Source organism: Oncorhynchus keta, chromosome 14 (assembly GCF_023373465.1).
Source record: "Oncorhynchus keta strain PuntledgeMale-10-30-2019 chromosome 14, Oket_V2, whole genome shotgun sequence".
NCBI lineage: Eukaryota > Metazoa > Chordata > Actinopteri > Salmoniformes > Salmonidae > Oncorhynchus > Oncorhynchus keta.
The window spans coordinates 37,804,739-37,830,503 of NC_068434.1; the positions used below are offsets into that span (position 1 = coordinate 37,804,739).

The 25,765-nt window shown below is 42.0% G+C and overlaps 1 protein-coding gene across 8 annotated transcripts in view; it reads left to right on the forward strand.

Moving 5' to 3' along the window:
• Positions 1–25,765, forward strand: part of LOC118394081 (autism susceptibility gene 2 protein-like) — a 419,650-nt gene that overhangs the window by 194,673 nt on the left and 199,212 nt on the right. For 6 of the 8 annotated variants that reach the window (XM_052461709.1, XM_052461708.1, XM_052461714.1 and 3 more), the window contains exon 5: positions 22,159–22,203. The exons of the other annotated variants lie outside the window; for them this stretch is intronic. In XM_052461709.1, coding sequence (XP_052317669.1) covers positions 22,159–22,203 — 45 coding nt within the window. The remainder of the gene's footprint in view (positions 1–22,158; positions 22,204–25,765) is intronic. 8 annotated transcript variants of the gene reach the window in all.

The following is a 25,765-nucleotide window of genomic DNA, read 5'->3' on the forward strand; positions in this document are numbered from 1 at the left end:
CTATGTCATCTGTTATCACATTAGAAACTGTATGTCTGCTATTGTGTTCATTACTCCAAAACAAGAGCGCAAACTTGTCAGCCAATATCCAAGCTAACTGTGTGTTTAAAACATTTTTCCAATAAATCAAAAAAATTGGGGCTTCATGCACAACGCTGCCACTGTTGTCAAGCTGTGAATGCTTTTAAAAAGCTTTTCGTACTTCAACAATACTTTTTCTGTGTCTCCATTTCTTTCACTCTTCATTCTCACACTTGCACAAAGCGAACACACACACATACACAGGTTTCTCACTGACTTATGGCAAAATCTGATCTGTATCTCCCACACACACTTCCCTGGAGAATTGATTAAAATCAGAGAGACACAGACCTTGAACATTGCTGCTTTTGTCTGAGCAAACAAAGGCTGCCGGTAATTGGATTCACATTGAGTGAAGTATTTAAAACAGTCTGGTAACTAGAGCAAGCTGCGGGCCCGCCGTGCTCCTGCTAGCGCAGAACGGCGGCCTTTTTGTTCCAAAGAGTTTGCGACCGACCCACCTTTATGGGTCTAGCCATGCCTGCTCCAGCAGAGCACAGCTATATTAAGGAGCACCTATTTAACCTTCTTAAACATTATTATGAGAAATCTGTCATTCAAGACAAGGTCTCTCCTTGTGGAATACTTAAATCCTCCATTTACTTCTTCCACCAGTTTGTCACCCGCACGCTGTTTAGTCTACTTTAAACATTTATAAAAAATATATATATATTTTTTTTTAAAGATATCTAAAGGCAACGTTTAGATTAAAAGACCTGAGGGGATAGAAAATGTTTATTTGACCAATGTGAAAATAAACCAAGCTGCTCAAACAGATCCCGTTACCGAAGATTAAACCCGTGAAGGGCTTGATTAGAGGCAATGAGACAAGAAATCAATGAAACATGGCTGCGACAAAGTGTGTCTAATTGTTTAAATACCTGTGGCTGGAACCTTGAGAGAGTAGGGGGAAACTGTCTGCCATTTTGTGTCTAGAGTGGAGGTGAAAGAGATAGAGATCAGCTCCAGATGGCTGCCGTTACAGTGCCTGGGCCCAGGGGATGCCATTGCTCCAGGAGACACAGGCACTCCATTACACAGAGCCTGAACTCCGGTTATCCCGTTTCTGCAGACACGGCCGCCCAGATTGCCTCTCCAGCTCCACTTCCACCCTGTCCTGTTGACATTGGCCCCCTGGCTAGGGAGGTGAGGGGGGAGGAAACTGTACCTGACATAGCCCATGCTGTGTCCAAAATGACACCCTATTCCCTATTTCCCATAGGCTCTGGTCCAAAGTAGTGCACTGTATAGGGAATAAGGGCTCTCGTCAAAGGTAGTGCACTATATAGGGAATAGGGTGACATTTCAGACGCAGACCCACTGTCATACCCTATCCTTCTAGTCCCCTGTAGATTAGCTTAAAGTGTGCCCATAGAGAGACAAACCGATTGCACCCAAAGAGCAAATCTCAGAGAGATCCTTCTATGGTTAAAGTGTATTTGCACAGTCGTCTAGCAGCACAATAAAGATTGTGAAGGTTTATTATCGGCATAGAGGTTGAGTAACGTTTTGCTTATATGAGTGGTCTTATCCGGGTTAGGCTACACAATGTTCTTCGTCTGTTTACATTTACTTGTAGAAGTAGCCTTTGTGTGTTCCAGAAATATTTACCTTTTTGATAGGATCCTTCAAGGGTAAATTGAGTTCACCCTGCCACAGAAAGTCATCAATGTGTCACACGACATGTCTGCGTTTACTATTGCACTTGAATTGAGGCCAATATGTTCCTTAGTTTACACAATGAACAGAAGGGGAGGGCAGTTTTCTTTATTAGATTGTGTCTTGTTTTGTTTGCTCTTTTTGTGTCTGAAAGATCTGTTTGATATTTAGTGGCAGGGTGACACTGAGTCCACCTTCATGCCTCCATTAATCCGCCACATCTTCTCTGTTGTAATTCGAGGGCTGCAAGGGCCTAGAGTCCATGTTCTGTGGAGGCCTAGCGCAGAGATTTCGAACGCATCTGAGAAGCACCGGTAGGCCCCAACAGCCCTTTTCACTTTCCATCAGCAATTATTGCCCCTCTCCGATGTGTGGTCTGACCGTTTGACAAGTCAATTCATTGTTAATGGTCCCTCCATCTGCATTTCTTCACCACCATCCTGCGATTCATGGCTTTGAGTCCAAATTCAATGTTGAGATCCATCTTTATTTCCTCCCCTAGGCTACAAGGGATCTGAGGGCCTTCAAACGAGTCCACACACCATTTGAGATAGAACACAACATGATAAATATTTATATTTGTAATTATTCTATGTGCATTATTAATTGCTCCAAAATATCCCTCCAAGAGGATCTAATTAGGGGAGGAAATTAGTCAAAGCAAATAACGCTCATAGTTGAAAAAGCATTTTTAAACATCACCCACATTTCTTCACTCATTTGCCAGACTGATGCAGTTCATAACTGCTTGATGAACGAACTCATTCATTACAATTCATATTTCTCTGAATCGTGTTGACTCTAGAAATAGTGTGTGTGATTAAATATTAGCTTGAATCAATTAGCATTCATTAGCTAACTGTGCTATACGAGATAATGAAATGCCTAATGAAATGCTTTGTTGAATTTCATGGGGGAAGTTACATTACCTTACCAAAAGTATGTGGACACCTGCTCGTCAAACATCTCATTCCAAAATCATGGGCGTTAATATGGAGTTGGGCCCCCTTTTCTGCTATAACAGCCTCAATTGGGAACGCTTTCCACTCTATTTTGGAACATTACTGTGGGGACTTGCTTCCATTCAGCCACAAGAGCATTAGTGACGTCGGGCACTGATGTTGGGCGATTAGGCCTGGCTCGCAGTCACCGTTCGAATTCATCCCAAAGGTGTTCGATGTGGTGGAGGTCAGGGCTCTGTGCAGGCCAGTCAAGTTCTTCCACACCGATCTCGACAAACCATTTCTGTATGGACCTCGCTTTGTGCACGAGGGCATTGTCATGCTGAAACTGGAAATTTGACGAACTGACTTGTTGGAAAGATGGCATCCTACGACAGTGCCACGTTGAAAGTCACTGAGCTCTTCAGTAAGGCCATTCTACTGCCAATGTTTGTCTATGGAGATTGCATGAATGTGTGCTCGATTGTATACACCTGTCAGCAATGGGTGTGGCCGAAATAGCCGAATCCACAAATTTGAATGGGGTGTTCACATACTGTATATTGTATATATTGTATATATAGTGTCGATTTCCACAAATGTATAGTAAAGTGTGACTTTTCCCATCACATGTACAGTTTTGTATAGATAGAGTATGTTCCAATGTCCATTCTAGAATCAAGTAATTTATATGGGCATGCATTCTAAGTAATATGCTGGCGTGGATAGTCTTTGGTGAGGTGTTGTGAATAATACACAGACTGTCCCATCGTAGTGCCCATTACAGGGACAGCACCATATTCCCTATTTATTGTATTTCGTGAACATTTGTCCACTATATAGGGAATGGGTCCCATTTGGGATGCACCCTGTGGCTGTCTTCAGTCAAAAGTAGTGCACTATATAGGGAATAGGGTGCCATTTGGGACATATACTATTACTGTGTTCAGTCTGTCTCCTCCACAGCAGCACACGGTGTGTTTAATAGACTTCTCAATCTGGTAGCAGAGCCATTACCAAATCCAACACAGACCATTAGCCCGCATGAGCTTAATTGCCCATTAATTGGATAATTAGTCGTTCGCTTTGTTTTTTTTCTTCATTCCTTCTGTTTCTGTTTCTGTCTCTATCTTTTCCTTTTTTCTGACATACTCGTTCATTTGCTATATATGTCATTCTTCTTTCGCCCATTCTCTCTCTCCCTGTCTCTCTCCGTGGCTACAATTGCTAAGAGAGATGTTATAAGGCATCCCATGACCGTGTAGCCTGCAGTAGAGAGTGAGGGCTCTGCTCTGTGTGGGTGGTACAGTGGTAGAGTAGTACAAGGCTGAGTGGTTTGATGTAGCCCCAGGTCTCCACTCTCCTACATGTTGACCCACAGAACACAATGTGCGTGGCTGAAGCAGCACAGGAATCAGGGAAAACTCTGTGTCATGCATGCATAGTTAAATAGTCTAGATATCTCAAGTGCATTAGATGCATTATTTATGTGTGTTTTAAAAGGACAAGTCATTTTTCCCTTCATTCTTTTCATACTCTTTCATTCTGCCCGACATTATTCTCTCTGAGAGCGTGCAGGTTCTCATGCGCACTAAGGCAGCCATCATCTGATGGAGTTATCAAAGTAAAGGTTTGGCACATTTTGATAGCTGTTTGAGATCTCTCTTCTAACGAAGCAGTCGTATCATCCCTGACTGTAAAAAAGGAGAGATGTTAAGAAGCAAAATAATGGCAATTAAATACCTCTGAACAAACTCAAGTCATCCGTCATGTCATGGAGTGTAACTAGAGATATCCACGTATCTATATGTGGAGTCAACACATCCAGATGATTTCCTGGTCCTGAGATGGAGGATTGTTGGGCTAAATTGAGGAAAGGTGAAGTAGTGTTCACCATATGGCATAGCTGCTAACACTTAACAATGAAATCATTATCCTAACTTTCACAAACTATCAATAAACTGAACAGCAATTTCAGGGAAGAAGGTCTTAGTCAGTACATATGGTAGACACATGGAACCCAGAGATAAAACCGAGAGAGGAAGAGGCAAAGATGAACACTCAAACGATATAACATATAAGGAGGAAATAATGGTTTCAAATGGAAGTTGGATGGGGAAGTTATAATATAATCAACTTGGGTACATGAATCAACCGAATACATGAAATGCTTACTTTCAAGCCCTTAACCAACAGTCCAGATTTTCTTTCAGTAAGTAAGTAAAAATAAACTAAAGTAATAAAAAAGTAATACAATAAAACAACAATAACAAGGCTATATACAGGTATGCTTCCAATCCTAGTGTATTACAGTATATACAATTAGCATTGTGCTGCTAGCTGGTCTTAGGCTACGGCAGTACTGAGAATGAACCTGAAACAGTGTTCATTTCTCCCTGTTCGGCCTTCCTGCCTGCCTGCTAGGTCTTTTAATGATTACATTGGTGAACCTTCAAGGCCTCAGATCCAAGAAAACCAGTCTGCCTGTTTGCCTGTAAAAAGAAAACTCTCTCTCTCTAGCTAGTGTTAATGATGACTATAAAGTGTCATCATTCCAAAGTGTTAAACTGCTCAATATAAATATGGGTCTGTTTTTGTTTAGTTTATTTGTTATTCATTGCGTCCAATTTCCATCTCTAAAGGGGGAATGTTTCTCGCTCGGTGCCCAGGGAATATGAGATTAAAAGGCGACGAGGAAAACATCTGTGTCTCCGATTTGCCCTGCGATCTGCATTTCATTTCTTTGCTGCTGGATTCCAAATAGACAGAGCGCCTACAAGAATAAATAAAAAAAACAGCACTGAGCTGCATAGGGCTATCAGCAAACGGAGTGAGGGTTACCATAGAAACACATACCTCCCTCACATGGGTTTATGTGCTGTATCCTATCACATTCTATCAGGAATTATCATAAATCTCCCTGCAGCGAGACTGTGGTTAAGGTGCGCCTGGGCGTAGAATGACAATGTGTTGATCTCAATATATCTTGGCAAGAGAGACAGAGGCATCCATGCTGTTTAAATCAAGAGAAAATGGCACTGGTATTAGCATGAGATGATATAAAAGGTGGAATGAAAACGCCTTTAGTGTGTCTCCTTTCTTGAGCGGTTGGCAAGAATAGATATTTAAATGTAAACAAGGAATGGGTTTTATGGCTGCAATGCCCATACTGTAGCATTCTGGATGCAAATCATTAGGCTTTGCTTTGCATATATATTAATGCATATGAATAAACATACAAATCGAAACATTGATATGAATAATAGCCCATAACTTCGTCTATACGAAACAAAGCATTTTGATTGATTTCTATCTCATAATTGCGTTCCCTTCATTGGCGGCTTGGTAAGCATAAAATGCTGACAGGGTGAAAATTAAATTGAGTTAGAGAGAGCACAGCAGTAGTCACAATTTCCACAAATGACATATTTCCTCCCTCTCGAACACTAGATCTCTCACTGATGCTCGCTCCAAACGATCACGGCGAGAGAGAGGAGAGCATTATCCGATCTGTTTGAACAGCCCCCATCAACATGACTCTGGTGGGCGTTACAGATATCCAGTGACCTTTCCCTATGGCTCCTCCGATATTAACGCAATCTCCCTGCCTTATTACCATGGGGACATTTCACACAGTATTAGACTTAATAAATTACTTTTTACCCTCCTCCCTCTCCTCTCTTTTTCCCATTCTCCTCCCCTCGCTCCCTCGCTCTCCCTGCACCTGAGCAGATAACCTGGTCTCCCGGGGGGGCTGGCCTCCATAATCACGTCAGTTCACGGCCCTCTTATTTGAGCAGAATTGCTTAATTGGTATGTGTTCTACATAACTGTTTGAGTATTAGACTCACAAATGAAGGTTAGAACCTTAGTGCTTGTAATCGACTGAAAGAAATGGATTTGTTCTCAGAGGCTCTTTTGGGAGAGGACTTTATGGTTCTCTGAAGAAATGAAGGTTTATAATTGTGGTTTTTTTTGTTGCTCCCTTTCCATCCTTCTGTTTCTACAAGGCCATGGCAGCTTAAAGGTGATGTCTCTGGGTACTTTAATATAGCACACGTAGCAGTGCACCTGGCATACTAACTAAGTGAACGTTGTTAGGCTTGTGTTGCGAGGCAGGTGCAGAGTTCAGGTCTCATGAATATACAGTGCCAGTTAAAAGTTTGGACACACCTACTCATTCAAGGGTTTTTATTTATTTATTTCTACTATTTTCTACATTGTAGAATAATAGTGAAGACATAAAAACTATGAAATAACACATATGGAATCATGTAGTAACCAAATAAGTGTTAAACAAATTAAAATATATGTTCTATTTGAGATTCTTTAAAGTAGCCATCCTTTGCCTTTATGACAGCTTTGCACACTCTTGGCATTCTCTCAACCAACTTCACCTGGAATGCTTTTCCAACAGTCTTGAAGGAGTTCCCACATATGCTAAGCACTTGTTGGCTGCTTTTCCTTCACTCTGTGGTCCAACTCATCCCAAACCATCTCAATTGGGTTGAGGTCAGGTGATTGTGGAGGCCAGGGCATCTGATGTAGCACTCCATCACTCTCCTTTTGGTCAAGTAGCCCTTACACAGCCTGGAGGTATGTTGGGTCATTGTCCTGATCGTCCCACTGAGCGCAAACCAGATGGGATGGCGTATCGCTGCAGAAAGCTGTGATAGCCATGCTGGTTAAGTGTGCCTTGAATTCTAAATAAATCACAGACAGTGTCACCAGCAAAGCACCCCCACACCATAACACCTCCTCCTCCATGCTTCCCGGTGGAAACCACACATGCTGTCACGGCTGTTGGTGGAAGAAGGTGAGGACCAAGATGCAGCGTGGTATGTGTTCATATTATTTATTATAAACTGAACACTAAATACAAAAATAACAAAAGGAATAATCGAAACAGTTCTGAAAGGTGAAACAAGCACTAAACATAAATTATCTACCCACAAAAACCCAGTGGGAAAAAGCTACCTAAGTATGGTTCTCAATCAGAGGCAACGATAGACAGCTGCCTCTGATTGAGAACCACACCCGGCCAAACAACAAAGAAATCCAAAAACATAGAAAAAGGAACATAGAATGCCCACCCTAGTCACACCCTGGCCTAACCAAAATAGAGAATAAAAGCCTCTCTATGGCCAGGGCGTGACACATGCAGAGATCATCCGTTCACCTACTCTGCGTCTCACAAAGAGGTTGGAACCAAAAATCTCACATTTGGACTCATCATACCAAAGGACAGATTTCCACCGGTCTAATGTCCATTGCTCGTGTTTCTTGGCCCAAGCAAGTCTCTTATTATTATTGATGTCCTTTAGTAGTGGTTTCTTTGCAGCAATTTGACAATGAAGGCTTGTTTCACGCTGCCTCCTCTGAACAGTTGATTTTGAGATGTGTCTGTTACTTGAACTCTGTGAAGCATTTATTTGGGCTGGAAACTCTAAGGAACTTATTCTCTGCAGCAGAGGTAACTCTGGGTCTTCCTTTCCTGTGGCAGTCCTCATGAGAGCCAGTTTCATCATAGCGCTTGATGTTTTTGTGTACTACACTTGAAGAAACTTTCACAGTTCTTGAAATATTCTGCATTGACTGACCTTCATGTCTTAATGTAATGATGTACTGTCGTTTCTCTTTGCTTATTTGAGCTGTTTTTGACTTCATTTATTTTACATGATAGGGTTATCTTTTGTATACCACCCCTACCTTGTCACAACACATTTGATTGGCTCAAATGCATTAAGAAGAAAATACATTTCACCAATGAACTTGTAACAAGGCACACCTGTTAATTTAAATGCATTCCAGGTGACTACCTCATGAAGCTGGTTGAGAGAATGCCAAGAGTGCAAAGCTGTCATCAAGGCAAAGGGTGGCTACTTTGAAGAATCTCAAATTTCAGTGAAATCTAATCATACCTCAGAAATAAATCTGTCAATAGAAACTTGTTTGGACTATGGGCGATCACTCAGAAGTTGTGAGACATGGGCCACAATTGTGTTAGCCAAAGTTAAGCGCTCACACAGAAAATTGTATTTTGATTGATCCTCATAGGCCATGTGTGGTTCTTAAATACTGGAAGTTAATAGCATGGATTTATGTGATTAACATAGTGCAGGTCATTGTCGAGTGGCTGAGTGACTTAACCGTTTGGTAGGAGAAATACTGTATGGGAGGGTTTCACAGTGAAGTTTAAAGGAGACATCAATGTCAGGCATACACAACACTAACTATGATCTACTGCAGTGTCGGGCAACTGGCGACCCCCTCAGGGGGCAAGTTTCTTTAGGAACTCAGTTTAGGTTTTCAACCCACTGTTAGGAGTTAGAATAGTAGAATACAGAAGTTGCAATTTCAAAATTTGGTTGCGAATCAGCAGTTTTGCTCTTGTAATGTCGGTCACTGATAGTCAAGTCAATTAGCCCATGTCAGCTAAAAGGTTTTTGATTACTAAGTTAGTTTAGCAGCCAGCTACATACAGTAACTAAACTTGTTGTCATGGTTGATTTTGATATTCAGTCTCACTCAGATATAATATTAAAAACTGCAAACATTTCTCTCCACCCTATGGCAAAATGTGTAGAATTTCAGGAAGTTAGCTTTAAAACAGCTAATTTTCCTCTTCACCATAGCAAAATTAGTAGAATTGCAATGGACTTAGCTTTAGCTAGCTGTAAAACGGCAACATTTTTCTACACCCCAAGGCAAAATGTGTAGAATTGCTCAAAATGTCTCTTGGATGTAAAGAGTGGGGCCACTAAAATGTGTGTTTGGAGTGGGGTACACAGACCCGCACCACATGGAAAATTGTGTAGAAAATGTACGCTAAAATGTCCCCTCCGCTGTCAAAATGCAGACCGTTAAAATGTATTGCTCATAGAGGAGCCCACAATTATTTTTTGCTTAGGGCCCCCAATAGGCTAAGGCTGGCTCTGACTCAGTTGAAATCAGAAGTTTACACCTTCGCCAAATACATTTAAACTCAGTTTTTCACAATTCCTGACATTTAATCCAAGTAAAAATTGGCAGTTTTAGGTCAGTTAGGATCACCACCTTGTTTTAAGAATGTGAAATGTCAGAATAATAGTAGAGAGAATTATTTATTTCAGCTTTTATTTCTTTCATCACATTCCCAGTGGGTCAGAAGTTTACATACACTCAATTAGTATGTTCTATAGGATTGAGGTCAGGGCTTTCTGATGGCCACTCCAATACCTTGACTTTGTTGTCCTTAAGCCATTTTGCCACAACTTTGGAAGTATGCTTGGGGTCATTGTCATTTGGAAGACCCATTTGCGATCAAGCTTTAACTTCCTGACTGATGTCTTGAGATGTTGCTTCAATATATCCACATAATTTTCCTTCCTCATGATGCCATCTATTTTGTGAAGTGCAGCCGTCCTTCCTGCAGCAAAGCACCCCTCAACATGATGCTGCCACCCCCATGCTTCACAGTTGGGATGGTGTTCTTCGGTTTGCAAGACTCCCCCTTTTTCCTCCAAACATAACGATGGTCATTATGGCCAAACAGTTCTATTTTTGTTTCATCAGATCAGAGGACATTTCTCCAAAAAGTACGATCTTTGTCTCCATGTGCAGTTGCAAACTGCAGTCTGGCTTTTTTATGGCAGTTTTGGAGCAGTGGCTTCTTCCTTGCTGAGCGGCCTTTCATGTTATGTCGATATAAGACTCGTTTTACTGTGGATATAGATACTTTTGTACCTGTTTCCTCCAGTATCTTCACATGGTCCTTTGCTGTTGTTCTGGGATTGATTTGCACTTTTCACACTAAAGTACATTCATCTCTAGGAGACAGAACACGTCTCCTTCCTGAGCGGTATGACGGCTGCGTGGTCCCATGGTGTTTATACTTTCGTGCTATTGTTTGTACAGATGAACGTGGTACCTTCAGGCGTTTGGACATTTCTCCCAAAGATGAACCAGACTTGTGGAGGTCTACAAGTTTTTTTTCTGAGGTCTAATTTCTTTTGATTTTCCCATGATGTCAAGCAGAGGCACTGAGTTTGAAGGTACGCCATGAAATACATCCACAGGCACACCTCCAATTGACTCAAATGATGTCAATTAACCTATCAGAAGCTTCTAAAGCCATGACATCATTTTCTGGAATTTTACAAGCAGTTTAAAGGCACAGTCGACTTAGTGTATGTAAACTTCTGACCCACTGGAATTGTGATACAGTGAATTATTAGTGAAATAATCTGTCTGTAAACAATTGTTGGAAAAGTGACTTGTGTCATGCACAAAGTACATGTCCTAACCGACTTTCCAAAACTAGAGTTTGTTAACAACACATTTGTGGAGTGGTTGAAAAACGGGTTTTAATTACTCCAACCTAAGCGTATGTAAACGTCCAACTCCAACTGTAGATGTGGCTGTGGAGACGCAGATCTGCGAGCAACCGTGGCCCCTCATGATGAGTTCAGAATCTTTTGTCACCCCACCTCGATCGATGTTGCCCATCCCTGCTCTGTGATTAGAACTGTACACATAAGAGGAAATGGCTTTCTTCATTTTTTTCTCTGCCTTGATGAAGACAAGGATACTACTGCTAGACGCTATTCGATTATGTAGAGCTGTGTGGAGGAATCATCCACTCAAAGCATGTTTATTGATACTGTATCGCATGCAATGTACGTTCACATACAGCGCTACTTCCCTTCCTCCTCACACCCCTCTCACATAAACTAGACCATAAACTCATCATGCCTGCTTTCCAGTGTGAGAAAAGTCAGATGTGGTGGGAGCTGGGCTGGCTGTGTGCAGAATCCGATTTCACACTCACACTAATACCACCCAACGAGGAGGGGTGTAAACAAGCAGATGGTTTTTACAAATGAGGATGCCCAAACTCTGAGCACTCAGCCCTGTGGGCCCTCAACTCTGTGAGCACTCAGCCCTGTGAGTCCTCAGCTCTGTGTTCACTCAGCCCTGTGGGCCATCAGCTCTATGAGCATGCAGTCCTGTTGGCCCGGAGCTCTGTGAGCCATCGGCTGCTGATTAGGTTATGGGATGGCATTTTGGGACAGCTAGATGTCGACGCTCCATTCTAAGTGGGTGGAGCGAGACAGTCAATACTGTCTGTCACATTGAATTGTTCTCCTTACTGAGGTGTTTGTTGTCTTCAAAATGTCAAAGGATGATTTTTATGAGAGAAAGAGAAAGATAGTTGTTTTTCCAGAGTGGAGTGCACGTTTGTTTACTTGAAGGCGTGCTCACTGCTGCATGTGTGAGATTGTGCTTTTCTTCAGTCAGAGGTGACATTTAACAAGGATATACTTGTCTGTGTTAAGAAAGGTTTAGCAGCCGAAATACAGTACATAATAAATACAAAGTAGCTAACTGTGGAATCTGGACTTTTTTCAGCCGGTTTAACCCCAACTGCCACATAGAAACGTTTTAAAGGTTGATGCTCTTTTATTGAAGTGTTGATCGTTTTTAGTGCTTGTCTGAGACACATCTATTCCTCAGTTCTTTGAAATAGCTCTTCATCGACGGAGGACACGAGGACATTCTATTCTACGAAGTTCTCCCTAATTAGCTTCCAAGAATGACAGCAAACCGCTCAGCTGATCTACTTGGAAGGAAGGGCGGTGAAAATAACCCATGCTGTGCTGTATTCAGATCCAATCATCACATAATGACACACTTGATTGCAAGAGACTGCTACTGCTCTGATAGCAGTGAGCTGATAGGCTGATAGAAACCGAGCTCAACTGTGGTGAGGATGGTCAGTCCTGATAAAAGCCTGCTTGATGAATGTGGCTAACATGGCGCCCCTCAGCCACACAGACTGTAAACATTTGAAGCATGGCAAGCATTGTTCGTCTGTTGTATTATCCATTTGGTACAAAATAACAGAATGTTTTATGCCATTGTTGATAGCTAACAACAAAAGATGGTATACTTTGATACACAGAGTGAGTGGAGAGAGTCCTAGAACAAGATCCAGTGTAGGCTACCATTAGATGGAACATCAAAGTGGGAGTTATTGCTCTCTTCATAGAGAATGCTCCTCGTGTTACAGTCAACAAGAGGTGGTCAAAGGGATGAAAGGACCACTTAAAGACAGGAGCCGTCTCAGAGAACAGCTCTCGTTCTTCTATCTTCCTGTATGTACCCTAGTACTGATGGATACGGGCCTAACTCTGAGAGGCTTAGCACCACTATTATAGTGCTCTCACTAAATCCCTCCGTCCCTCCTCCCAACCAGACCTGCACTCAACCCTCTGTGAATTAATGGTGCATCCTGGGTATTAGTATTCTGGGGCCGGATGGATCGTTGCTGGATCTGGGCAAGGATTAGCCTGCCTCTTAACATTTTAGCTAATCTGGTTAACACTTGTTTTTATTGACATCTGAACAACATCCCAGTCCTCTCGCTCTTTCTCTGCTTCGTTTTAAGAATATTCATGGTTACATTTACACATTTAGCAGACACTCTTATCCAGAGCGATTTAAAGGTGCGATTAGGGTTAAGTGATATGCTCAATGGCACTTCATCCGATTTTTCATATAGTCGGCTCGGGATTTGAATTAGCAACCTTTCGGTTACTGTCCCAACGCTCTTAACCTCTAGGCTACCTGCCATTAAATGTGTTTGCTATCATCTCTATATTACTCTTTATACATCTGGAAGATAGTGCTATTCACATCCTGATAGGCAGGTTGACAAAACACACATTTGGGTCTAAAATCAAATCAGATTCCACCATAGTTAGTTTGCTCAGTTGATTAGTTGATCATTTAACTTTAATCAGTGGACTTAATGATCCAGTCGGAACATTTCAGTTGGTTCTTTCCCATATTAAAGTCCAGACATGAGGTATAGCTACGTCACAGGAGGTTGGTGGCACCTTAAGTGTGGAGGACGGGCTCGTGGTAATGGCTGGAGTGGAATAAGTGCAATGTTATCAAATACCCTAATATCACCACTGAGCCGGCCCCATGTGCCCCAGTCAGCCACTGTAACTGATGTCATTGTCTATTAAAAAACAGTGTATGCTGTTGAAAAAGCCCTGGGGAGTGTAGCCTAGCCTACCTATGGTAGTAGCTGGATAAACACTGCATAAATCCCAGCAGTCCTGTGTCTCGCCAGTTTAAAGGGGGTCTGTCTGGGTCAATGCTAGGGCGGCAGGTATCTTAGCAGTTAAGAGCGTTGGGCCAGTAACTGAAAGGTCGCTGGTTAGTATCCCCGAGCCGACTTGGTGAAGAATCTGCCCTTAACCAAGGCCCTTAACCAAGGCCCTTAACCTTAACTGCTCCTGTAAGTCGCTCTGGATAAGAGCGTCTGCTAAATGGCAAAAAAAATGTACAAATGTAACGGTGGTACTTTAAAGTATGTCTCTGGGGATTCCCCTAAATCACGAGGTATGCATCATCTTAAGCGTCCGTCCCTGGCATTAGTGCTCAACTCCTATCAACGGTTCCATCAGCCCAGGTTCCAGAACTGAGGATCATAACAAGGCTATTAACCCTGGCTGGGATTTGACCAAGCTCTTTATCCTGTCGATAGGCAGGAATGGACGTTAATTTACACATGCTTTGCTTTGGCCACTGGACACTGCCCCCCACACACACACAATGTATTATCTGTAACGTGACCCTAGATTTGTATACATACTTATCTTATCTGTGAGTTCTATAAGCTCGTTGTTTTATCGTCTATATGGCTGCAATAACAACAGCTTAGTGTTCGTGGGGACATGAATGTAGGAGGTGATGGTTGGGTTTTTAGAGAATTTTTTTTTGTTAGCGCTGATGTGTTTTACGTCTTACATTTGGGGGGGGGGGATCTTCAAGAAGTTCAAAGCTAAACAGTATAGAAAACCATGTATATTTTCATCCTTACACACTATTGATTGAGTTCTTCTAAATCTCACCAGTGTTCTGTGCTGTTGCTGTTGCTGTTGTCCAGACAGAGCAGAGCTGGGTATGTCTAATTGCTCCCATCTAAAGCATTAGGATGAGTTCTTAAAGAGGAGAAATGAATGTCTGCCTTCGTTAGGACAAAGGGAGGGGGGCAAAGCGCTGGAAGGCGCTGCTCGCTGACAGGCCCAGTAACGCTTCATTGTCCTTGATCTCAAGTTTCATGAAAAAAAAACACTGCTCCTCGTTAAAGAACGCACGCAGCAACACGCCTCTCTCTCTCTCTCTCGCAGTAACTCGTTATCTCCTCACCACCGTGAAATGCTGTAATTAACATTCAACAACTGTAACAGATCTGTCGTTCCTCCTCTCTACCCGCTAATTGCCAGGCTATTGTGCAGCAGGCTTGTAAGTGGGCTTTTCTTCTATAGTGGTACTTGTGGGTACACATTTGCCGTTTATGTGTATCTGTCTGGATTTGTTAGGGGTGGTGTAGGTTGGGGATGTGGTTCAACTCAGTCTTTTTGTTGAGAATATATGGAAGCCCTGGAGCCCAAGGCAAAACATTTTTTTTCAAATAACGTAGACTCTTGGAAGGATCTCGTTTGAACGGCTTAGTATCTTGTTCGAACGACTTAGTATCTCGTTTTAACTACTTAGTAAAAAAAATAGTTAATTGTTCTATAGGCCTAATTAGGCCTCATTTGTTATGCATCTTGTCAGACGGTGTAATGGTTGCTGTCATTCATTCACTGGATCAATCCATTGATATGATTATTCATTGACACTTCATTGACAGCCTAAAGCAGGCCTGCTTTTGAGTGCCAGAGCATGTAAGTAGGTGAGTGTTGAGGTGATTTTGGTGATTTTGGAGCAGTGACTTCTTCCCTGCTGAGCGGCCTTTCGGGTTATTCGATATAAGACTCATTTTACTGTGGATATTGATACTTTTGTACCTGTTTCCTCCAGCATCTTCACAAGGTCCTTTGCTGTTGTTCTGGGATTGATTTGCACTTTTCACACCAAAGTATGTTCATGTTGTCTTCATCTGACACTAATTAGCATAACGCAACGGACATAAATATTACTAGAACATATTCCTATTCATGAAATCACAAGTGAAATATATTGAAACACAGCTTAGCCTTTTGTTAATCACCCTGTCATCTCAGATTTATTTTGAAAATATGCTTTACAGCCAAAGCAAGACAAGCATTTGTGTAAGTTTATCGATAGCCTAGCATAGCATTATGCCTAGCTAGCAGCAGGCAACCTGGTCACGAAAATCAGAAAAGCAATCAAATTAAAAAGTTTACCTTTGATGAGCTTCGGATGTTTTCACTCACGAGACTCCCAGTTAGATAGCAAATGTTCCTTTTTTCCAAAAATATTATTTTTGTAAGCGAAATAGCTCTGTATGTTCTTCACGTTTGGCTGAGAAATCGACCGTAAATTGAGGTAACGATAACACCGAAGAATATTCCAAATTAGCTCCATAGTATCGAGAGAAAAATGGCAAATGTTGTTTATAATAATAATCAATCCTCAAGGTGTTTTTCAAATATCCATTCGATAATATATCCACCGGGACAATTGGCTTTTCAGTAGGACCGAGAGGAAAAATGGCTACCTCTGTATTTTACCCAAGAATCACTCTGAGAGCCATCAGGTGACCTCTTACGCAATGTAGTCGCTTACGCTCATTCTTCAACATAAAGGCGTGATACTACGTCAAAATGCTGTAGACACCTTGGGGAATATGTAGAAAAAGGAATCTGGTTGATAGCCCATTCACTGCTCAATAGGGACACATCGGAACGCAGTGCTTTCAAAACATGAGTCACTTCCGGATTGGATTTTTCTCAGGCTTTCGCCTGCAATATCACTTCTGTTATACTCACAGACAATATTTTGACAGTTTTGGAAACTGTAGAGTTTTTTCTATCCTAAGCTGTCAATTATATGCATATTCTAGCATCTGGTCCTGAGAAATAGCCCGTTTACTTTGGGTACGTTATTTTTCCAAAAATTAAAATACTGCCCCCTAGTTACAAGAGGTTTTTAATGACTCCAACCTAAGTGTATGTAAACTTCCGACTTCAACTGTATATATATTTTATATATTCCTTAAGGGGTCCTAAAATTCCAAATCAAATAGCTAAATGATCCCCCCGGCTTTATTCTCTAAAATATCTCTAAAGTAAATCGTAAATAATAAAGGCCGGTATCAGCTTCTTTGTTATAAAAAAAGGGTATAAATAATTTCAACCTGGGGCGGCACAATGATTTGCGCACAGAAGCAAACACCAACAAGCTTCACATTTGCACTGAGTGTGGGAAATGCAGTCTACAAATGAAATATTATTATTATTAAGACAGACAAATGCACATGTCAAAGCTGAATTTTACAGTAGCCTATGTATTGCCTACCTGAAACATTCGTTCATATATTTTTAAATCAAAATATAAACTACATATCCTAATGTTAGAAAGTAGAATATAAACTGCTGTTGGTGGGGTAGGCTAAACAATTGCAAGCAAATAGGCCTAATTAAAAGAATAGTGAGAAAAGGAAAGAGAAATGCTAGGCAGAGCGTGCCCAGAGCTTGTGGCTGAGCTCTGCTCCTCGGTTTTTGGTTTTTACCCACGTGGGTGATTGAAGGCTGAACTGAGGTTCACTTGGTGGTGGTAATGCACCTTAAAGTTGTTTGTCAACCGCCATATAAAGTCCAAAGAAGAAGACTGAAGGAAGAGAGATTACTAGAATCTAACTCTGTTTACCCTTTTATTGTCACGCCTTGGTCTTAGTATTTTGTGTTTTCTTTAATTATTTGGTCAGGCTAGGGTGTGACATGGGTTTATGTTGTTGTATTTCGTATTGGGGTTTTTGTATTATTGGGATTGCGGCTGAGTAGGGGTGTTGTATGGGCTTGGCTGCCTGAGGCGGTTCTCAATCAGAGTCAGGTGATTCTCGTTGTCTCTGATTGGGAACGGTATTTAGGTAGCCTGGTTTCGCTTTGTATTTCGTGGGTGATTGTTCCTGTCTCTGTGTAGTTTCACCAGATAGGCTGTAATAGGTTTCACGTTCCGTTTGTTGTTTTGTATTTTGTATCGTTATTTCATGTGTCACTTTTTTCTATTAAAGTCACGAGTAACCACTACGCTGCATTTCGGTCCGACTCTCTTTCTACAAACGAAGAACGCCGTTACATTTATCTGTGGATTAATTGTCAGAGTAGAGGACCTTGTGCATTTCAGGTAAAATAACAACCCAATGTTTATATCCCAGGACAAATTAGCTAGCAACAGCAAGCTAGCTAGCTAAATGGGCATGAATGTTTCAGGCGTTTCGACCGGTCCCCAAATTAATATAGGTGGTTCAGAATTAGTTTTGATATTTCAGCCGTGCGAGTCCTGATCATGTCTGGTATGGATGGACAAAGTCAACATGTGCGCGATGGTGCACGCGGACGCATGCTTGTGCTCTGTCTAGTATCTAATTTTGAATGACGTAGTAAAACATTTTTTTTACAAGTATTTCAAACGAGATACTAAGTCATTCCAATGAGATACTAAGTTGTTCGAACGAGATACTAAGTCGTTAAAACAAGATAATTCCAAGAGTATACATTATTTATTTTGCCTTGGGCTTTAGGGCTTCCTTAAGAATATTATGCACACTCTAGTGTAGATATTTCAAATCAAATCAAATTTTATTTGTCACATACACATGGTTAGCAGATGTTAATGCGAGTTTTGCGAAATGCTTGTGCTTCTAGTTCCGACAATGCAGTAATAACCAACGAGTAATCTAACCTATCAATTTCACAACAACTACCTTATTCACACAACTGTAAAGGATTGTATGTATTCTCTGTATGGGATGAATTATATATGGTAATTTAGCAAACACTTTTATCCAAAGCAACTTTGATATACAGTGCAGTATATGTGTCCAATGCAGGAATCAAACCCGCAACCCTGGGATTGCCAGTGTAACGGATGTGAAACGGCTAGCTTAGTTAGCGGTGCGCGCTAAATAGCATTTCAATCGGTGACGTCACCTGCTCTGAGACCTTGAAGTAGTAGTTCCCCTTGCTCTGCAAGGGCCGCGACTTTTGTGGAGCGATGGGTAACGATGCTCCGTGGGTGGCTGTTGTTGATGTGTGCAGAGGGTCCCTGGTTCGCGCCCGGGTATGGGCGAGGGGACGGTCTAAAGTTATACTGTTACACCAGCACCATGCTTTATCTAACCCAGTAGGCCATTGTCAATACAATGTTTTTATTAGGTCTCGGCCACAGTGAAAGAATTTTTAGAAATGATGGTTCTCTTATGACAGGTACCTAGACATTTCCGCAGCTCTCTCTTATTGTAGAGCACACAAATTGAGGCCTCCCCCTAAGTATGCTTTCGGTGGTCTCATCCTGGATGGCACGCTGTGTATTTTCAATGTAACGGTGAAGGGTGTATTGGAGGCCCATTCGCCCGGCTCACAATTACTGTAATTACACATTTCAAGTTGACGCATGCCTGTGGTGGTGAATAAATGGAGGGTACAATTATTAAAGGAGTCCTGCTAGGTACTCTTCTTCCTCTCAGCCACGCATGATTTCTCCTAACATGGTCGGTGGTGGTGTTTACCATTCTACCACATTCAATACAACCTGGAAAAACTCATTTACAGTAGTATGTGGTTTCAGCACACTTTAGGTTTGGTACATTTCCCACATAAACACAGTAGTGTAGTAGTGCCACTTCCCTTTTAAATCAAAGTAGTAACTGCTGTGTAGCTCCACCCCTGTCCTGAACCCTGAACCCTAGCAACAACCAATCACAACACACCTGTTGAATAATTAGTCAGAGTCAACTGATACTCCGGCTCCAACAGGGCTGTCATCTATTCCTGGAGTCTCCCACAGGTGGCCAAAAACCAAAGCCAATTAACTGGGTTCAATTCTGCTCAATTTAATCTATTCGGTTGATGCAGCGAACCTTGTTATTCTAAGGTGACCAGAGGGAAGTAAGAGGATACAGCCTGCCTCTGAAGCCGAGTGCTGTCCGTGGGCCAAGTCTGGGCTTAGTCTGGGCCTAGTTTCCTCTGTGGTCTGGTCCATCACAAAGGTTCTGTTCACCTGCTGCTTTATCCTTATCTATCAGTCTGCTACTGCAACAGCATCTCCTCTTCTCTTCTGGGGATGATTAAGGCCCTAATTGTGGTTTAGGCTTCACTGAACTAAAGGAGGCCAGAGAGGACAAACAAAACTAAATGACTGGCTTGTCTGTTGTTTCTTATCTTGGTTTCGCTAGGCTAGCAGGTCAGGGCAGAGGCAGTCCATGCTACTAATAGGTTGGTCTGTAGTCTGGCTCACCCTCACTAATTCTCACATTAGCAATTCATATCTCACTTGTTGTGTTTTTCACAAATGGCACATACCCTACGGGTTGTACTCCAGTATCACTATGACTCACCATAAGTGAAACAGCCCACTGTTACATTCAGGGATTTGAACTTTTACTTTGCGCTTTATTTCATTCCCCGCATCCTGTTACAGTTAGCACTGTTTGCTGCAGAAAACCTCGACCACACAACAGTTGAGGTTACAGACGCTAAAGAGCCCGCTTGCTTGCCTGTCTCTATACTTGAGTATTTAACACATGTCTGATAGGTTTGATAGACTTGCTGTGTTTTGTAAACTGAGCAAACACTAAAAAAGGCTGTTGTTAGATACTTAGGACAGGCTTTGTCAAGTACAACATTCTAGAGTCGACGGATACATTTCCCACTAAATGACAAACCTGTTTAACCACTGTCTGTCTGTCTTGTGGTAAAAAGCAACATGCTCATCTTCATTAAAAGCCCACCTCACTTGTATTCAGGGTATCTACTGATGTTAGAGTAGTGTGCTGTTTTGGGTGTTGTTATTAGTGCAATATCCTGAGTCTAAATACAGTATCGCTGTCAGCTGACACATTGAGGAGACCACAAAGGCCTTCTTTCAGCTTAACGACTAAATTGTGTGCTTAATTCATTTTCACGCTGATCACACGTCTAATGTCGCCTGCGCCATTAACAAGCCCTATCTGCAACCTCCACACTTTCTCAATTGGATATACTGTGGCTCCCCTGGCTAATCTGCCAAAAAAATGAACTTTGACTGTGATGGATTTTACAGATAGGGAGAAGATGTTGGCATGAGAGCAAAGAGGTCTTTACAAGAAATGTGAACAAAGGAGAATTTATTCTCTTCAGAAGTGGAAAGGGTGAAAGAGATAGAGGGAGGGAAACAAGCCTCATATGGCTTTTTATTAGACTGTTAAAGACAGATCTCATTTTAATTTGGGCAATGTGAGGAACACTATCATCCATTGACCCGGGGCATCTTATGACTGGCTCGACGCTTGACGCTCTTTGGTCTTGTGGTTTTTCTCAGTCTGCAGTTTCGGTTCACGGATAAGGCAGTTTTCAGAGGTATTTTTTAAAAAGCTATTGCAGTTACTGCTCAGTTCATGAACTTCACTTATTTATTTTTTAACTCCTCCTTCCTTAGCTAGTTTGCTCCAAGCACAACCTTATTAGTATCTCCCAGACAGGAACAAGAAAGCCTGCAGCTTCTGTTTACAGGCTATTCAATCACTTTAAGTGCTGGTGGCAGACTGATTTTCTTGGAAACACGTTGGCTCCAATCCCCCCTGGCTCTTAGCATACATGTTATTTATCATAGGAACATTTGGATCTGTCAGGCTGGTCTGTTTTACTAGGTTTGCCCTTAGGCGGTGGGATGGGGGATCAGGGTTGGCGGGTAGCGGTGTGTGGGGGTAAATGGGAACTTAAGGTGGAGTAATAGAAAGCAATGAAGCCGTAATGTACGTCAGGAAATACCTCTGAGTGCCGAAAGATTGTCTCTCTGATGAACTGAAGTGGTTTACGCTTTATAAAGCCTCTGTAGATGTTGTGTGATCTTTACAAGGGCTTCTTTTTTTCTTTATTTTTTTAAATGGGTCAATTTGTGTCTCACTTTCTTTTCCTCGGGGCTCGATATTAAACTGTAACTGAAAACAAAGCACACGTAGCAAAATATCCCCGTTCTGGGAAAAAGGTTTATGTTCGGTTGGAGTTATTCGTGCCGTCTAGCCTTGTTCGCGGTTTGCAAACGTAGCGTAGCCTAACCAACCTTTTATCCAATGTGGCGTAGAACACTGAGTGCATACATTTTTTGTATATATGACCCCAACAGGCATTGAACCCATGACACTCACATTACTAGGGCAACACACTTACCAACTGAGCCACACAGGCCCCCCATCAAATAGCCTAGTGTAAGTGGAGGAGGCCGATAAGATTGAACATCCTGTCACATTCTTGCCTCTCAGTGTCACTGTGTTTCTGTGACCTCAAACCTGGTGACACCCTCTGGCAACAGCTACTCCTCTGCCAGCTGCTAGGCTAACTTTCTGCAAGGCCAGGAGAAAAAGAGCTGATGTACACCAGGCGGGTTGTGCACCAGATCTTAATATAGCAGCAGGCAAGCAGGGTGGTGGTGGACAGACCCATCCCGATTAATGACTGTTGTCTCTTCTTTGCAGTTCACTTCTTTAAAAAGAGACGAGCACCCGTTTGGGAGACATGAGGTGAGGTCATTATGAGCTAAGGGTCACATGCACGCATGCTCGCACACACACACACACACAAACCATTTTCACCCTCATCACTTATAGGGAGATGACCTCTTACGCACTGAAGCTACAGCATATTATATAACAAAGCATTTGGAAAGAATATTGTTTGTTTGTTTAGATTATATCAGCCTTTGTGCCTCTAGGTAGTTGGATTATCCTTGACAGTTGGAATGCATTCAGTCACAGAGAGGTTATGTATGAACAGATCTCAAATCCACATGAGAGATACACATTGTCCAATTATTGAGCAATGCACAGTGCCTTCAGTAAGTATTCACACCCCTTGACTTTTTCCACATTTAGTTGTGTTACAGCTTGAATTTAAAATCGATTACATATAGATTTCTTTGTCACTGTCCTATACACAATAAATACCCCATCATGTTAATTTTTACAAATTAATACAACATTAAAAGCTCAAATGTTTTGAGTCAATAAGTATTCAACCCCTTTGTTATGGCAAGCCTAAATGAGTTCAGGAGTGAAAATGTACATAACAATTCACATAATAAGTTGCATGGACTCACTCTGTGTGCAACAATGGTGTTTAACATGAGTTTTGAATGACTACCTCATCTCTGTACCCCACACACACAATTATCTGTAAGGTCCCTCCGTCGAGCAAGGAATTTCAAACCCAGATTCAGCCACAAAGACCAGGGAGATTTTCCAATGCCTCGCAAAGAAGTGGCCCTGACATTGAGTATCATGTTGAGCATGGTGAAGTTATTATTACACTTTGGATGGTGTATCAGGCGCCTAACTCAGTTGTTCAGAGAGGAAGAAACCCACACAGCGATTTCACCATGAGGCCAATGTTGACTTTAAAACATCTACAGTTGAAGTCGGAAGTTTACATACACATAAGTTGGAGTCATTAAAACTCGTACTTCAACCATTCCACAAATTTCTTGATTACAAACTATAGTTTTGGCAAGTCAGTTAGGACATCTACTTTGTGCATGACACAAGTCATTTTTCCAACAATTGTTTACAGACAGATTATTTCACTTATAATTCACTGTATCACAATTCCAGTGGGTCAGAAGTTTACATACACTAAGTTGACTGTGCCTTTAAATAGCTTGGAAAATTCCAGAATATTATATCATGGCTTCAGAAGCTTCTGATAGGCTAATTGGCATAATTTGAATCAATTGGAGGTGTACCTGGGGATGTATTTCAAGACCTACCTTCAAACTCAGTGCATCTTTGCTTGACATCATGGGAAAATCAAAAGAAATCAGACAAGACCTCAGAAAAAGATTGTAGACCTCCACAAGTCAGGTTCATCCTTCAGAGCATTCCAAGCGCCTGAAGGTACCACGTTCATCTGTACAAACAATAGTACGCAAGTATAAACACCATGGGACCACGCAGCTGTCATACTCCTCAGGAAGGAAACGTGTTCTGTCTCCTTGGTGCGAAAAGTGCAAATCAATCCCAGAACAACAGCAAATGATGTTGTGAAGATGCTGGAGGAAACAGGTACAAAAGTATCAATATCCACAGTAAAAGGGGTCCTATATCGACATAACCTGAAAGGCCACTCCGCAAGGAAGAAGCCACTGCTTCAAAACTGCCATAAAAAAGCCAGACTACAGTTTGCAACTGCATATGAGGACAAAGATCATACGTTTTGGAGAAATGTCCTCTGGTCTGTTGAAGCAAAAATAGAACTGTTTGGCCGTAATGACCATTGTTATGTTTGGAGGAAAAAGGGGGAGGCTTGCACGCCAAAGAACACCATCCCAACCGTGAAACACGGGGGGTGGCAGCATCATGTTGTGGGGGTGCTTTGCTGCAGGAGGGACTGCTGCACTTCACAAAATAGATGGCATCATGAGGCAGAACAATTATGTGGATATATTGAAGCAACATCTCAAGACATCAGTCAGGAAGTTAAAGCTTGGTCGTAAATGGGTCTTCCAAATGGACAATGACTCCAAGTATACTTCCAAAGTTGTGGTAAAATGGCTTAAGGACAACAAAGTCAAGGTATTGGAGTGGCCATCACAAAGCCCTGACCTCAATCCTATAGAACATTTGAGGGCAGAACCGAAAAACAGTGTGTGAGCAAGGAGGCCTACAAACCTGACTTAGTTACACCTGCTCTTTCAGGAGGAATGGGCCCAAATTCACCCAACTTATTGTGGGAAGCTTGTGGAAGGCTACCCGAAACGTTTGACCCAAGTTAAACTATTTAATGGCAATGCTACCAAATACTAATTAAGTGTATGTAAATTTCTGACCCACTGGGAAGGTGATGAAAGAAATACAAGCTTAAATAAATCCTTCTCTCTACTATTATTCTGACATTTCACATTCTAAAAATAAAGTGGTGATCCTAACTGACCTAAGACAGGGAAGGTTTACTCTGATTAAATGTCAGGAATTGTGAAAACTGAGTTTAAATGTATTTGGCTAAAGTGTATGTAGAGTTTCAACTTCAACTGTACATAGTTTTTATTTATTTAACCAGGCAAGTCAGTTAAGAGCAAATGCTTATTTACAATGACAGCCTAGGAACAGTGGGTTGACTGCCCTGTTCAGGGGCAGAACGGCAGATTTTTAACTTGTCAGCTCAGGGATTTTATCTTGCAACCTTTTGGTTACTGGCCCAACACTCTAACCACTAGGCTACCTGCCGCTGGCTGTGATAGGATAAACTGAGTAGGGATCAACAACATTGTAGTTATTTCACATTTCTAATCTAATTGACTGAGTAAAAAAAACAAAGGAAGCCTGTACAGAATATCTTTTTTAAATCACCCACAGCAGGTTTCCAAGATGGTGTAGCAGTCAGACGTCTTTGTCCTGTCATGTCCCTTGTACATATCTTTTTATATATTTTTGTTTGCATATCTTTTAAAAATGTTTTACTAAACCTCAACTTCTAAATACTCTCCTGCAACCCGCCTCACCCAATGTGGCGTGGATCTGTTTTTTTCAAAGTATTTCTATTTACTTCTGTTCTGGAATCCCTCAATTGAAGCTAACGACCTACCAGCTATCAGTCAGCAAACCACTGCTAGCGGTCATCAGCTAACCATTAGCTCGGAAAGCTCTCGACAGTTCGCACAACGTGACTCAAACCAGAGCATAACGGACGTATTTGTCTCTCCATATCCCCGGATTCCTACTGCAAACTCTGAACCTTTTCATCTGGATCTTCGCAACTAGCTAACCGCAATCCCGGGTGACTCCTCGTGGCTAGCGTTTCCATCGGAGCAAGCACCAATTAGCCTGAAGCTAGCCCGGCTAGGGCTCCTGGGCTACCACCGAAGCCCACTCCTAGGCTACAATATCCGGACCCCTTCTACTGCCGGTACGTGGCACGGAACCCCGCCGATCCTCTATGACTGGAATGCCAACATAATCTGCCCGAGGATTCCAACAGGCCCCTTAGGCGCGACGTCCGCTGAAGGCCCATTTTGCTAACCGCGGCCTGCTAGCTATCTAGAGCTACTTGGAACCCTACTAATCTAAGACTGGTCTATCGACATCACCGCAC